Source organism: Octopus bimaculoides, chromosome 4, assembly GCF_046866305.1.
Source record: "Octopus bimaculoides isolate indiv1 chromosome 4, ASM4686630v1, whole genome shotgun sequence".
Lineage (NCBI taxonomy): Eukaryota > Metazoa > Mollusca > Cephalopoda > Octopoda > Octopodidae > Octopus > Octopus bimaculoides.
Window position 1 is genome coordinate 103,821,107 of NC_142931.1, and position 15,649 is coordinate 103,836,755.

At 36.5% G+C, this 15,649-nt stretch overlaps 1 protein-coding gene across 2 annotated transcripts in view; it reads right to left on the reverse strand.

The window, feature by feature from the left end:
* The window catches only part of LOC106883773 (protein broad-minded), a 263,530-nt gene that overhangs the window by 112,964 nt on the left and 134,917 nt on the right, over positions 1-15,649 (reverse strand). For both annotated transcript variants that reach the window (XM_089351129.1, XM_089351130.1), the window contains exon 14: positions 956-1,039. In XM_089351129.1, the coding sequence (XP_089207255.1) occupies positions 956-1,039 (84 nt within the window). The remainder of the gene's footprint in view (positions 1-955; positions 1,040-15,649) is intronic.

Sequence of the window (15,649 nt, forward strand, 5' to 3'; positions counted from 1 at the left end):
AATGTGTCTACTGTGAGATATTTCTTCACAGATTTGAAGAATTACTAGTGTCAAGTGTGATGACACACAACAGTCAATATCTAACTGCGATGAAAATAGAAATGTCATGCTAGATGTCATCATTCAGGTCAAAATGTGAACACCATCCCTGTATAGGTGTTATCTCCTGGAAAATGATGAGAAAGACATATTTCTTGGGATATACACCAAATTAACCCTTTAGCATTTAAACCAGACCATATCTGGCCAAAATAGTCACTTTCTTTTATGTTCAAACCAGCCAGATCTGGCCTCTCACACCTACCCTACAATGTCATTCTAAAAATATGCAATCACATCATTGAAATTTCAAAGCTACAAGATGACACATAATTGAAAACAGTCTGAATAATAACTACTACATTTGACAGAATGTTAAAAGAATAATGATGTCACAGATGATCTTATATTGTTGACAGTCCAATTATAATTATAGATAGGAACACTGTCTCAACACATAGAAACCAAGGTCAATTTTACAGGACTCCCTCATCAGGTTTTTTTATATAAGTTATCACTCTTCAACGGAAATGATTATAGAATCTCAGCTGACAGTATGTATGATTGAAACTAGTTGTGGGAATTCTTTAAATCTAGGCAAATACTCACTTTGTTCAAGACAATTCTTATAAAGAAAACAGACCTTGATTAAAATTAAATGGTATGGAAAATTAAAAATAAGCATGTGATTGCTTCTAGAAATGTGTATTTTGTTCTTAGACATTGCTTACTAATCCATATGTGTTTCAGTGAAACTAGACACACTGGGCAACAACATGCAACATGCTTTGAAATTAAATGTAGTGGGATCCAAGTATGATTTAAAAGACAAAGGTTTTTCTAAATCTAAACACAAATGGCATTAAATTCTCACTTTGGTCATGAATGGAATAATGTTAGAGCATTAAATACTTACCACAATGAGATATATCTGAAGGAAATATAGGTGTGACAATGAAATTACACATGAACAGGAGAAGTTGAGTTACATTGACTGAAACTAGAAAAAGTAAATTTGACTGTTAATGGGCAGTTTTTAAAATAAATAATTTAAGATTATTGAAAAATAATATCCCAAAATTTGATAAATGACAAGGTTTTATGAACAATGCAAAAGAAAGTTTTGAAAAGCTGGAATGGATTACACTCTTGTTTTATTACTTCTCTTTTTATGACATCATTCTTATTTAGGTATTTCATTATTTCAATCTATTTCAACCCCGAGATAGATTTAAAATTTAACTTGCCTGAAGAGGACTCAAACCTGAAATTACTGTCCCTTGGTGCTGGTGCCACGTAAAAATCACTGGTGCTGGTGCCACATAAAAAGCACCCAGTACACTCTGTAAAGTGGATGGTGTTAGGAAGAGCATCCAGCTGTAGAAACCGAGCCAAAACAAACTATGGAGTCAAGTGCGGCCCCTGGCCTTGCCAGCTCCTGTCAAGACATCCAACCCATGCCATCACAGAAAACGAATGTTAAATATTTATGCTTAGTACAACCCTCTCACTATCAGTTCATGTTAACTGTCCAACCCATGCTAACATAGAAAAAGAGACATTAAATGATGATGATGATAATGATGATGATGACATCTCCTCTACCCTTGACCCACTCCTATTTCTTTCCTTCACTTCCCCCTCCCCTAAAATGATATTCAACTCATCCAATTCACTCCCTTATCTCTAATCATCTGTCACACTATTTTCACCATAGTGCACTTACTTACCCAACCACAGTTTCTGTTCCTCTATCTTATTCTTTCTTTCACATTCACCTTGCACCTTGACCTCAGATCTCTCTCTTTCCAGATGGGCAAGACATATATTTACCTCTTTAGCAGAGCACTTGCTCCTGTTCCCATCATACTTTCATATCCCTCAATATTATAGCCTACTCAGTTGAGGGGTTTTGTCTTGTGGATACTTGGTGATTAAGTGGTTGGTATCACAAAGGGCTTCCATCTGTCGAATGTAGAAACCATACCAAAGTAGACATTGGAGCTTAGTACAACCCACTCACTTGTCAGTTCATGTTGAACTGTCCAACCCATGCTAACATAGAAAAAGAGACATATGATGATGATGACAACATTTCATTCTCTTGTGGTTCATCGATGAACTACAAACTGTAGGACAGTATCTCATTAATTTAGTGCAAATTGGTATTTTATTCATTATCGTTATTTTTACTTATCTATCAAAGATAAACCCACTTGAAGTAGACATATTTTAACGTGTAGAACATATAGCACCTGCCCTTAAGATAGTAAAGATAAGTGAGAAAATCTGCTGCAATGTTGGCAGATTAAGTAACTTTTCTCTTGAAAGTCAACACTAGTTGAACAAACTTTGTTCTACAGGTAGTTTACAGAATATCCACCCTCCTCAGATATTTTACAGATTGAATGAATCAATTATTGATTTCAAATTTTGGCACAAGGCCAGCAATTTGGTGGGAGGGGATGAGTCGATTAAATCGATCTTAACACTCAATTGGTACTTATTTAATTGACCCTGAAAGGATGAAAAGCAGTCGAACTTGGCATAATTTAAACTCAGAACATAAAGGTGGATGAAATGCTGCTAAACATTTTGCTTGTCATGCTAATGATTCTGTCAGCTCACTGCCTTGGATGAACCAAATATTAATCATCTCTTGACTGTTTATATTTTTTCCTTAACATTTTTAGCTAGGAAGAAAGGCAGTGCTGATGACTGGCAGTGGGAAGGGAGGAAGAGATCCTGAAACCAAAAACCTGGCTTCAATACATGCAACAGAGTGGACTACCTGGCACCTAGGATATGCAAGAGTTAACTTAGGTGCCAGGTGATTGTTTTAAACTGGGCAACAGATTAAGTCTACCACCCACATAGGCTATGTAGGGATTCAAGCTCAGAATGCAAAAAGCCAGAAGAACTACTGCAAGGCATCTGGTCCCACATTCTAACAATCTACTAGCTTGGATGGTTCATTTTTATATCAAAGGATGAAAAGCAAAGTTGAGCTCAGCAGGATTTGAACACAGAATGCAGACATCTGGAAAAAACATTGGGAAGTGTCCTATCTGACACTCTACTGGTCCTTATTTTAATGACCATGGCAGAAAAGAATGTTACATTAACTTAATCACACTTCCTATTCAGAATCTTTACTAACCAAAGCCTTTATCAATCAACCAGTTAAATCTGGTTCTTTGTTTTGATAATTTCCACTGCATCAATATCAATGATATTATTGCCATGTTGGACAGTTTTTCTGTTGCTACTCTACATGCCACTGTTAAAATCACATGTAGTTTTCTCTTCCCATTCATTCAATGATCATTTATAGCAGCCATGCTATTATCTCAGTTACTGAAGTAGAAACTCTTGTATGGAATTTACTTTAAGTATATGACTGACTCTATTCCAATCTAACTTGAGGCCTTTACCAGCTTTGTAATGCTACTAAAAGGTCAAACTGCTTTCTTACTTTGCATTTTCTAGAGTGAAGAATTGATATATGTCCTTGTTACTCATTTAAATCATACAGTTCGCTATCACACTGAAATTGCAAATATGCTCTGCTGACCCTAACTACTTATTAAACAATTTCAAATCACTCGTTTATATATTGGTTTCCATTAATCCTCATCAATGGTTTTATTTGAAACTTGTAATGGAAAGTGGTAGTTAAAGGCAAAACGATAGAGAACGAAAAAAGTAGTTGAGAGATTCACAGAAGTAGGTTGATTAGACATGTAGCAGCAACAGATTGTTACCAGAAATTAAATCATATCTAGTATATTGATTACATGGATTGCCCCTTAGTGTTCACTCAGCTAAATCTTGTGGTTTCTTGTTTAAATCCACCAGCAACTATTCTCTGTTTTGACAGATTTTAATTCCTATCTTACATCAACAGAGACACAGAAGCAGTGTTAATTGAAACAAGTATTTAACATATTTGTTTACACTCAAATGTGAAAAGACTTTAGCTATGAAAATTGTCTTTGGAGAGAGAGAGAGAGAAATTTCCTTACAGGATTACAAAATAATAAAATAATTATTTCCCTCTTCTAATCTTAAACTTCCACTGCAGCAGGAGGTTTAACATAATAACTTCGTTTTATACAAGTATTCTCTAAGTTTATACAAATTAAAAGGTGATGGCTTATGATAAAAGTTTAATTTAGAGTAAAATTGATCTGGAAGGCAGAGACTGAAAAAAGCCCATCATACATATGCGTTGTGTGTGTGTGTGTGTGTGTGTGTGTGTGTGTGTGCTCATATGTCATTGTGCTTGTGTCTATATCCCAACCACTTCATTTGTCTACATCTCTGTAACATAGTGGTTCAGCAAAAGGAACTAATGGAATAAGAACCAGACTTCGAAAAATAAGTACTGGGGGTCAATTTGTTCAACTAAACTCTTTGAAGCAGTGCCCCAATATGGTCACAGTCCAATAATTGAAACAAATAAAAGATAAAAGATAGTAGTTTTGAAATTAGGACTAACCTTAGTTGTTCCTATTATTCAATTTTCCCAACCTGAGGGTAAATTTATAGGATAAATACACTAAGACAATTCAGAGAAACATTACTCATTGTTGCCTGATTGATAAATGTAGCCATTTACTTCACAAAAGATTGGTGACAGTTAGCATTCTTGTTGCAGCCTTTGTTGCTATGGTGATACAAATATTTTTGATATAAGTTTTGTTTGTTTTCAATAATTAATGAAGTTAAGGCAGCAAGCTGGCAGAATAATTACTGCTGGGCAGCATTTCTTCTAACTACATTTTGAGTTCAAATGCTGCTGGGTCGACTTTGCCTTTCATCATTTGGTGGTCGATAAAATAATTACCAGTTGAACACTGGGGTTGATGTAATCAGTTTACCCTGTTCCCTAAAATTATTGACCTTGTACTAAAATTTGAAACCAATAATTAATGAATTTGACTGACTTTAACATGAGGCTCATCTCTTACAAGACTCAATACATCCTAATAGTTATACTTTCTAGGTTTATATTATCTATGTTTCACTGAGGAGTTCTATTAAGTCTGGAACCTGACAGTTGCTATGAACTAAAAAATAAAATTCTCATCTTAACATGAGAACTCAATGAAAATACATATTTCTCCTCTTCTTTGTGAGTTGTTAACAAATGTTGACAGCTTTTCATTTTCTTTCTTCAGCTAAGAGGAAAATGTAAAGTATTTTCAGTGTATGTCATTCTGGGCATCCATACATACTTGATTTATTTCAGTCCCTGGCTTATTTGAATTCTTTTTCTTAGTTCAATCTTTTATATTATCCTACTGCACTGTTTATTAATTATCTGTGTTTACTCTCAGAACACTTCACATTATTTAATCTTCTTCTTTGACACACACAGAAGACCTGCTTGCTCAGATTTTTATTTTCGTGTGTATAAATGGTTGTATTAACACATCTCTCCTAATTATACCCCACACCCTACTGCAGAAGGAGGCCCTGGGAATTGTGCTCTGTTAAGAATAAACAACCATCAGTCTTAATCATTTATAATTGCATTTCTTCTTTCAGCTGCTGTTACCGAGGTGTTTCAAAATATTAATAATGATTTATCTTCTTCCTGTCACCTCAACTGTCCTTTTCGCCAAAGAATTTCTATTAATACAGACAAAACAATTCTAGTCTTGCTTTCATTTTTCATTTTTAGACATAGACATGTTTGCATTTCCAAATATGTTCATGAGTGCAAGCAAACGTATGGACACACACATTTTTATATGCAAGCATACATGCACATGGACACACCCATGTTTTACATGTCCAAATATATTCATGTGTGTAAGCAAGCATATGGACATAGACATGTTTCTGTTGCAGGCATACATACACATGGACATACCCATGTTTTGCATGTCCAAATGTGTTTGTGTGTGGAGGCATGCATATATATGACCTCACAAATTCAATTGTATCTACATATAAGCACACTGAAATTATATAGTTTTGTATTTTTATGTGTGTACTTGTTCTTGCATATGTACACACACAAGTACTTTCACAATACTATACACAAACACACATGCAAGTATAATACACACATAAATATAATACACATATAATATTGTTGGGTTGTTAGATCAATTTGCTCATGTTTTTCTACTTGGCACTCCATTGTCATTTGTCTGAAAAGACGAAAGTTTATTCAAATTCTGAAAACAATAAACAATAGTTGTAGAGGAAGTATAAAGCTATAAAAGAAAAACACTATAAACATTATGATAAAGATATTTTTAATGCTAATTCAAATATCATTGGAAAGGATTAAAATAAATGTGTGTGGGGGGTGATGAACAAATTTGTGTGACAATCATCATCATCATCATCATTTCGTGTCCGTCCTCCATACTGGCATAGGTTAGATGGTTTGACTGGAACTGGTAAGCTGAAGAGTTGCACCAGGTTCCAGTTTGATTGGCTTGGTTTCTACAGATGGATGCCCTTTTTAATGACAACCAGGGGTACCTTTTATGTCACTGGTACTGGCTGTGACTTTGACTTCATTTGGCTTGACGTGTCTTCTCAAGCACAGCAAGTCACCAAAGGACTCGATCACTTGTCATTGCCTCCATGAAACCCAACATCAGAAGATCATGCTTCACCACCTCATCCCATGTCTTCCTGGGTCTACCTCTTCCACAGGCTCCCTCCACAGTTAGAGATTGGCATTTCTTTATCCAGTTGTCTTTGTCAATACACATCACATGACCATACCAGCACAGTCTTCTCTCTTGTACACTACATCTGATGCCTCTTATGCCCAATTTTTTTCTCAAGATGATTATGTTCTGTTGTATTTGTTCAGTGGTTGATGTTAGGAAGGGAATCCAGCTGTAAAAATCCTGCCAAAACAGTCACAGAAGTCTGGTGCAGGCTTCGGCCTTGCTGGCTCTTGTGGTACTGTCCCACCCATGCTAGTATGGAAGATAGATGCTAGACAATGATGATGATAATATATATATCATCATCATCATCAGCGTTTAATGTCCGCTTTCCATGCTGGCATGGGTTGGATGGTTTGACTGAGGACTGGTGAGCCAGAGGCTGCACCAGGCTCAGTCTGATCAGGCAAAATGTCTACAGCTGGATGCCCTTCCTAATGCCAACCACTCCGAGAGTGTAGTGGGTGCTTTTACGTGCCACTGGCTTGAGGGCCAGTCAGGCAGCTCTGGCAATGACCATGTTCAAAAGATGTTTTTTACATGCTACTTGCATGGGAGCCAGTCCGGCGGCACTGGCAACGACCATACTTGAATGTTGTTTTTCATGTGCCACCAGTACATGTTCTGGTAAAGCAGTGCTGGCAACGATCATGCTCGAATGGTGCTTTTCACATGTCACTGGCATGGGAATCAATCCATGGCCCTAGTAGCGATCACACTCAGATGTGCTTTTAAAGTTTCACTGGCATGAAAGCCAATCAGGCAGTACTGTGAAATAGCAAAATTAAACAAAAGCATCTTCTGGACTCGGGGGAGTTGTTAAAATGGAGTAGGAGAATCTGAGTGCGTGCGCTAGTTTATATAGGGTGGGGTGGTGGAGGAGTGAGAAGTGTTGGCGAAGCAAGTGGTAATCGAAACAGAGAGAGAAAGACAGACAGACAGAGTGAAGCAGAGAGAGAGGGGGCCAGAGTTAGGCTGGTCAGGGATAGAACACGAGGGAGAAAAATATTCTTTGGGGATTTTGAATAACATAATTTAATGAAACAGCAAATGCTGATAATAGTAAAATAGAATTGAAAAATCTTAGAATTTTCGGTCAGCCAATCTGTGACAAAATTAGAGAAATAAGTGACGATCTGACAAAATTGAATAAATGAATAAGTGACAATAGTAAATGCGCATGAAGGAACTTAAGTTTGTCTTAAGACAACAGTGAGGAAGACAAAACTAAGCTTAACCTATGTTTTCATGGTAATGAAATAGATAGAATAATGAAAAGAACTAATAAGGGGTTTATGATCTGTGCAGAAATAGAGGAGCAGATGTACAAGGTTGAGAAAAAAAAAACATTTCTTATCTGAGCATCTTCTGGATTCGTATTCTTTTGGTAGAGTTATTAAAATGGAGTAGGGGAATCCAAGTGCATGCGCTAATATAGGCATGGCTGTATGGTAGAAACTTTGCTTCCCAGCCACATGGTTTTGGGTTCAGTCTCACTGCATGGTACCGTGTGCAAGTATCATCTACTATAGATTTGGGTCAACTGAAGCCTTGTGAGTGGATATCATAGATGGAAACTGAAAGGAGCCCATTGTATTATACATCAATGAGTGTGTGTCTTTGTGACTATGCTTGCCCCTCATCACCACTTGACAACTGGTGTTGGTGTGTTTACGTCCCAGTGACTTAGCGGTTCAGCAAAAGAGACTGATAGGATAGGTAATAAACTTTACAAAATAATAATAAGTACTGGGATCAATAAGGCGGTGCCCCAGCATGGCCACAGTCTAATGACTGAAACAAGTAAAAGATAGAAGTCACACACACACACAGAGCATATGTACTCTTACACAAAAGCATGCACTACTACACACATTGCGTACACTTAAAAAAGTGTGCATATATGTATACACAACGTATATGTATATATAAATATACATGTATACATATATACATGTATACAAATATATATATATATATATATATATATATATATAAAAGAGGAATGAATGTAAAAATACATTATGCAGGATATATCATAAACAATTCAAAATTATTAAGTTGAGGAAAAAATTTGTACACCGTGTTAAAATAATGCTTTTTTATATATTTTTGTGGTGTGTGTGTTCATTTTAACATGGCGCACAAACTTTTTTCCTTAACCTAGTATTTACAAATATATCAGTGGCCAGAACATTTACTATAAAATCACAATTATAATGGAGAGGGTTAGAAAAACCCTTACATGCCTAGAAATAGCAGTCAAAATTGCTATAAAGCAATTATAACCACTCATAATATATCTCCTCAACCATAAAAGCTGTCGGCAAGTGACATGACATAGACATTCAAAATTTAAATAAAAATAAACAGTTAGTCCTCAATTGCAATTTCGAAGCTAGAAATCAAAAGTGGATTCATTCTCCTCATCAGGAGAACATTCTTGTACATAGAAATTAACACAAAAAATATACTTCGCGGCTTAACATGTGTCCCAACCAGCAAGAATAATGTGTCAACGTCTATCTACATAATTCAAATCCTGAATTCAAATGTGATGCTCAGCGTTTATAAAAAAATGACCAGTTAAACGAGCCACAGCGAAAAAACTGGATATGAGAGAAAGTTGAATAATAAAAGAGGAATCAATGTTAAAATACATTATGTAGGGATATGTGGTAAACAATTCAAAATTATTTACGAATATACCAGAGGCCAGAACATGGAATCAAAAAATTCTGTCATAAAAGAAGAGTGTATAATTGTGAATAAATCACAATTATAATGGAGAGGGTTATAAAAACTCTTACATGCCTAGAAATAGCAGTCCAAACTGCTATATAGCTGCTATAACCACTCATATTATATCTCCTCAACCATAAAAGCTGTCAGCAAGTGACATGACATAAACACAGCAACATAGACGAAAATGAAAAAAAGCAAAAGGCAAAAGAAAACTGAAACTGTTGCATGTGAATTGATAGAAATCTTTAGGTTATATGTCAGTCATAAAGCACACAGACACATAACCAATTATGCTAATGGCATCTCCAACTATGATTCATCATCATCATCATCATCGTTTAATGTCTGCTTTCCATGCTAGCATGGGTTGGACGATTTGACTGAGGACTGGCAAGCCAGAAGGCTACACCAGGCTCCAATCTGATCTGGCAGAGTTTCTACAGCTGGATGCCCTTCCTAATGCCAACCACTCCGAGAGTGTAGTGGGTGCTTTTACGTGCCACTGGCACGAGGGCCAATCATACAGTACTGGCAATGGCCATACTCAAAAAGGTGTTTTTTACATGCCACCTGCACAGGAGCCAGTCCAGCGGCACTAGTAACGATTCACATTACCATATACTGGGTATTCTGTCATTGGGGACAAAATTATTTGCAGGAAACTTTTAAGTGGAGATGTAGAGAGAATATTTGATGTAAGGAAATGTGTAGCAAGATATGAAGTTCAAGGCTCAGAGTTCATCCTGTTCTGGAGGGTATGGTGAGGTTATCCATATTTCCGTGAATGTGTACCTCCTTACATATATTCCTAGGTAAGAAAGCAGGTTGAGTTATACTTCCAGTTGAGAAAAGGGATCTAGCAGTCTGATGTTCATGCGAATATTTATATATAAATAATATGGGAGTCTTATTAGCAATTTAACAACCTAAAGGCAAATTTATAGATGTCACTAAAGTGACAGATGGTACAAAGTGGTACCAGCATTGTTAAAAATAAGAGTCAAATGACTCATTAGCCACAAGAGCACTATCTTAATAAACTGACAAAGGAGACAAAGCTCCCTATGGCCACAGATATAGCCAAATCACATGATTTCGAATTTTTGTGCTGAGCATAACTTTCGTCTGGCTCTTACTGCACCTAGGGTTAAGCTCAACTCACTTTGTCAACTTATAAGAAAAACCGTTGAAATGTGCTGATTGCAGAAATGGTAGAAGCGAAAACTATAACTAATATGGATGGCTTATTACCAATTTAACAACCTAAAGGCAAATTTATAGATGCCACTAAAGTGTTAACTCTTTTTTCTAGCAATTCTGGTACCACTCTGTACCCTTCATAACTTTAGTGATGTCTATATAGTTATATATATCATCACCGTTTAACGTCCGCCTTCCATGCTAGCATGGGTGTGTGTGTGTGTGTGTTTGTGTGTGTGTATATATACATATATATATATATATATATATACATATACACACACACATATATATTAGGTCATCAAGTATGAAATTTGTAGTAAGGTATATCATAAATTTTGACAGCTGGTTATTTTGCACCGTTATTATATTTTGACAATCCTTGTTTTTTGTTAGAAAGCCGACTCATCTATTTCTTTATTCTAACTCATTTTGTACTTTATAAAGTGTTTATAAATCATTTTTTGCTGTTTTTGTTTAGAGATGGATAAGTCGGAAATTCGTAGTTTTGAAATATGAGTTCTTTCTTGGAAATACAGTATCACAGACAGCTCAGAATATTAATGGAGTATTTTATTCTAATGTTATTACACAGCAGACAGTATCAAACTGGTTTGCAAAATTTCGTTCTGGTAATTTCATTTCAAGAATGAGCAGCATGGTCGACCAGAAACAAAGGTGGATAATGACAAACTGAAAGCCACCGTTGAGCCAGATCCATTTCAAAGTGCTCATGAATTATCGTTGTTGTTTGGTGTTAGCGAGCAAGCAATATTGACTCACCTAGTTCAAATTGGTTAAGCGAAAAAGTTGGATAAGTGGGTTCCACATGAACTCAATGAAAATCACAAACACTAACGTTTGGTAGCCTGTATTATGCTTCTTTCTTGTCACAAAAATGAATCATTTTTTTTAATCAAACTAACATGTGAGGAGAAATGGATCCAATACAACAACTTAAAACATTCAGCACAATGGTTGGACAAAGATGAGCAACCAGAACAGTTCAAAAAGCAAAATTCATCAAAAGAAGCTGATGGTGTGTGTTTGGTGGTCTGGTGCAGGTGTGATCCATTATGATTTCATTAAACCTGGATTATCAATCATGGCTGAAGTATATTGCTGGACTAAATGAAGCAGAAATTTACAAAAAACAGCCTAGATTAGTCAACAGATCCACTCTTATTTTATTGCAAGACAATGCCAGACCACACTACAAGAGTCGGAGTTGGATGTTCTCCATCATCCACCATACCTGATCTTGCCCCCACTGACTATTCCAGAATTTAGATAACATTGTTATAGGAAAAAATTTAATTCCAGCGGTGCTGTAAAACAGGCCTTCCAAGATTTTATTTACTCTAGATTGCCAGGCTTTTACAGTTCCAGGCTGGACAAGCTGCCGCTGAAATGGCAAAAGTGTATTGACAATATGGGGGCATACTTTGATGAATAAAACTATTCCTTGTATTTATAAAACATTGGAATGTCAATGTGAATACCCGTCAGAGTGTAAGTATCTTGAGAGAAAAGCTGAACATTAGAAGCATCAGTTGTGGCGTGCAAGAGAGACGATTGCGCTGGTATGGACATGTGGTGAGAATGGAGGAGGATAGCTGCGTGAAAAAGTGCCACACCCTAACAGTTGAGGGAACCCGTGGAAGAGGTAGGCCCAGGAAGACCTGGGCTGAGGTGGTGAGGCAAGACCTTCGTACATTGGGCCTCACCGAGGCGATGACTACGGACCGAGACCTTTGGAAATGGGCTGTGCGTGAGAAGACCCGGCAAGCCAAGTAAGATCGTTGCCAGTGCCCCTGGACTGGTTCTTGTGCGGGTGGCACATGAGATGCACCATTTTGAGCGTGGCCGTTGCCAGTACCGCCTGACTGGCTCCTGTAGGATTTTCGAGCGAGATCGTTGCCAGTGCCCCTGGACTGGCTTGTGCGGGTGGCACATAAAAGACACCATTTCGAGCGTGGCCGTTTTCGTGCGGGTGACACGTAAAAGCACCCACTACACTCTCTGAGTGGTTGGCGTTAGGAAGGGCATCCAGCTGTAGAAACTCTGCCAAATCAGACTGGAGCCTGGTGTTGCCATCCGGTTTCACCAGTCCTCAGTCAAATCGTCCAACCCATGCTAGCATGGAAAGCGGACGTTAAACGATGATGATGATGATGATGATGATTGGCAAACTTTTTTTCTCTTCTACAAATTTCATACTTGAAGACTTAATATATATATATATGTATATATATGTATGTATATATCATCATCATCATCATCATCATCGTTTAACGTCCGCTTTCCATGTTAGCATGGGTTGGACGACTTGACTGAGGACTGGTGAAACCGGATGGCAACACCAGGCTCCAATCTAAATTTGGCAGAGTTTCTACAGCTGGATGCCCTTCCTAACGCCAACCACATATATACACACACATATATATAACTTAGAAATCTGTTTCAGCTCAACTACTAATTTTAATAATATAATCGCACACAACACACAATAACCACAATATGAAACCAGCTGTTCATGCAGGGACAAAAATATTTGTGCCTGCTAAATGGAGCTTGCATGTCCGAGACCATCATTTATGAAGCCACTGTGGACTCTATATCCACTAAGGACACAGTTTCGACGAAGAAATACGTGGGCCTTACAGAGGGTAATTTCAAGGCCAGATTCAATAATCACCTTGAGCTTCAGGCACTGGGATAAAAGGAAAACAACAAAAGATAAAGGTGTCAGTTACAACATCCATTGGAAGATCTTGGCCAAGTGTAAACCCTACACCAATGGCAGCAGAAAGTGTGTTCTTTGTGATATGGAAAGATGGCTCATCTGGAAAAGCAGCTTAGACCCCGCCACATGTCTAAATTCAAGAACTGAACTTTCGGATCATGTCCACATGTGGCTAAATATTTGTTATGTTTTTGGTGCCCCCGAGATTACAGACAGGACTTGCTTTCTATATTGTGTCCACGTACAAGGTTTTTATCTCTCTCTATTTTTTACTTATATTTCTTATATATCTTTTATATTTTTTTACATATTTATAGAGATATTGTTTTATAGGTTTATTGCTCATATAATTTTTAGACATATTTTTTCTGTATTCTACCTTCCACCCTGCATTTTTCCTGTGCGTATATAGATGTGTATATGAAACCTTTTGTGCACGCTTGTGGATGTGTGTGTGTGTTCGGGTATGTGCATATATAAACGTGTGTGCATGCATGTATATGCATATATAGACGTGTTTTACTCTTACTGCTTTTTTCCACTTTTTTCTGTATTTTGTCTTTAGCCTTGTTTTTTCATGTGCATGTGCATTTATAGATGTGTGTATGAACCTTTTTTGTGCGCGTGTATGTGTGTGCGAGTGGATATGTATATATTTTTTGGCGAATGTGTGGGTGAGCATGTGTGTGTTTCAAGTGAGGGTGGATGAGTATATACATATAGGTGCATGTACGTGGGTGAATGGGCGCGCATATGTATGTATGGACTTGTGTGCTTACATGAATACTATGGACCTTTTTACTCCCTCCCCTCACTTAGCAGTCATTCTAATAGCTCTTTTGTCTTAATAACAGTCAATCACACAGTAATTTCCCTTTAACGGTCATTTTCATAGCATTTCTTCGATGGCCAGATAACTGAAGAGATGGCGGCGTGGGTTTCTGCCCTGACATCCAAAACTCAGATACATATATATATGTGTGTGTGTGTGTATGTGTATACGAAAATGAAAAATATTAATAAGGCAGAATGCTAAACTGAAACCATATTTTAATATAGATGTTTAAAAAGGATTTCTAACCGGCTTTCATTGCGTGGCAAATTTTCAAGAAGAGGGAGAATGAAAATGTCTTTTACAAAAAAGTAAAAAATAATATATAAAAAAATAAATATACCAATACATTATATTGTCTTTGAGCTTTTAAAGTTCAATGGTAATCCATGTAGATAATAGTTGGAAAAATTAGGATGCATGAAATTGAGAGTTGTGTTTTGTTATAAAAAGAAAGAGGGCTGAAAGTTTGTGTTAGCAGGAAGTGTGGTGTCAAAACAGGAAGTGTGTGTAAGGGAAGACAATTCTGACAAACTTCCTGTTGACAAAGAGTCCAGAACTCCAACTAAAGAGTATAAAACCCACAGAATTGTCTTCCCTTACACACACTTCCTGTTTTGACACCACACTTCCTGCTTAACACAAACTTTCAGCCCACTTTCTTTTTTTAAACCAAACACAACTCTCAATTTCATGCATCCTAATTTTTCCAACTATTATCTACATGGATTACCATTGAATTTTAAAAGCTCAAAGACAATATAATGTATTGGTATATTTATTTTTTTATATATTATTATTTTTTTATATATTATTATTTTTTTTATATATTATTTTTTACTTTTTTGTAAAAAACATTTTCATTCTCCCTCTTCTTGAAAATTTGCCATGCAATGAAAGCCGGTTAGAAATCCTTTTTACACATCTATATTAAAATATGCTTTCAGTTTAGCATTCTGCCTTATTATTTTTCATTTTCCTATTATTTCTCCACGTGCGGTTAACACAACCCCACTATTTACTGACATATATATATATATATATATGTACATATATATATACATATATGAACATATATATATATATACATATAATAAATTCTCGTATATTCCATCTTCCGTCTTTCATTTGCCACGTATATATATATATATATATATATATATATATATATGGGGTGAGATGCCTGAACTCACTGGCCGATGAATTCGTAAGTGCCTTTCTTATCGTTGATTTTTGGTGTCGCATGGCCAAAAATTACCGTGAATTTTTTTAGAGACACTTTCAAATTTATCAGAATATTTGGGCTGAAGATTGGAATAGTGAAATTTTCATTCGCTTAACCATGAAACGATTCGTATCCAATTAACTAAAGACTTGTTTTGTTTA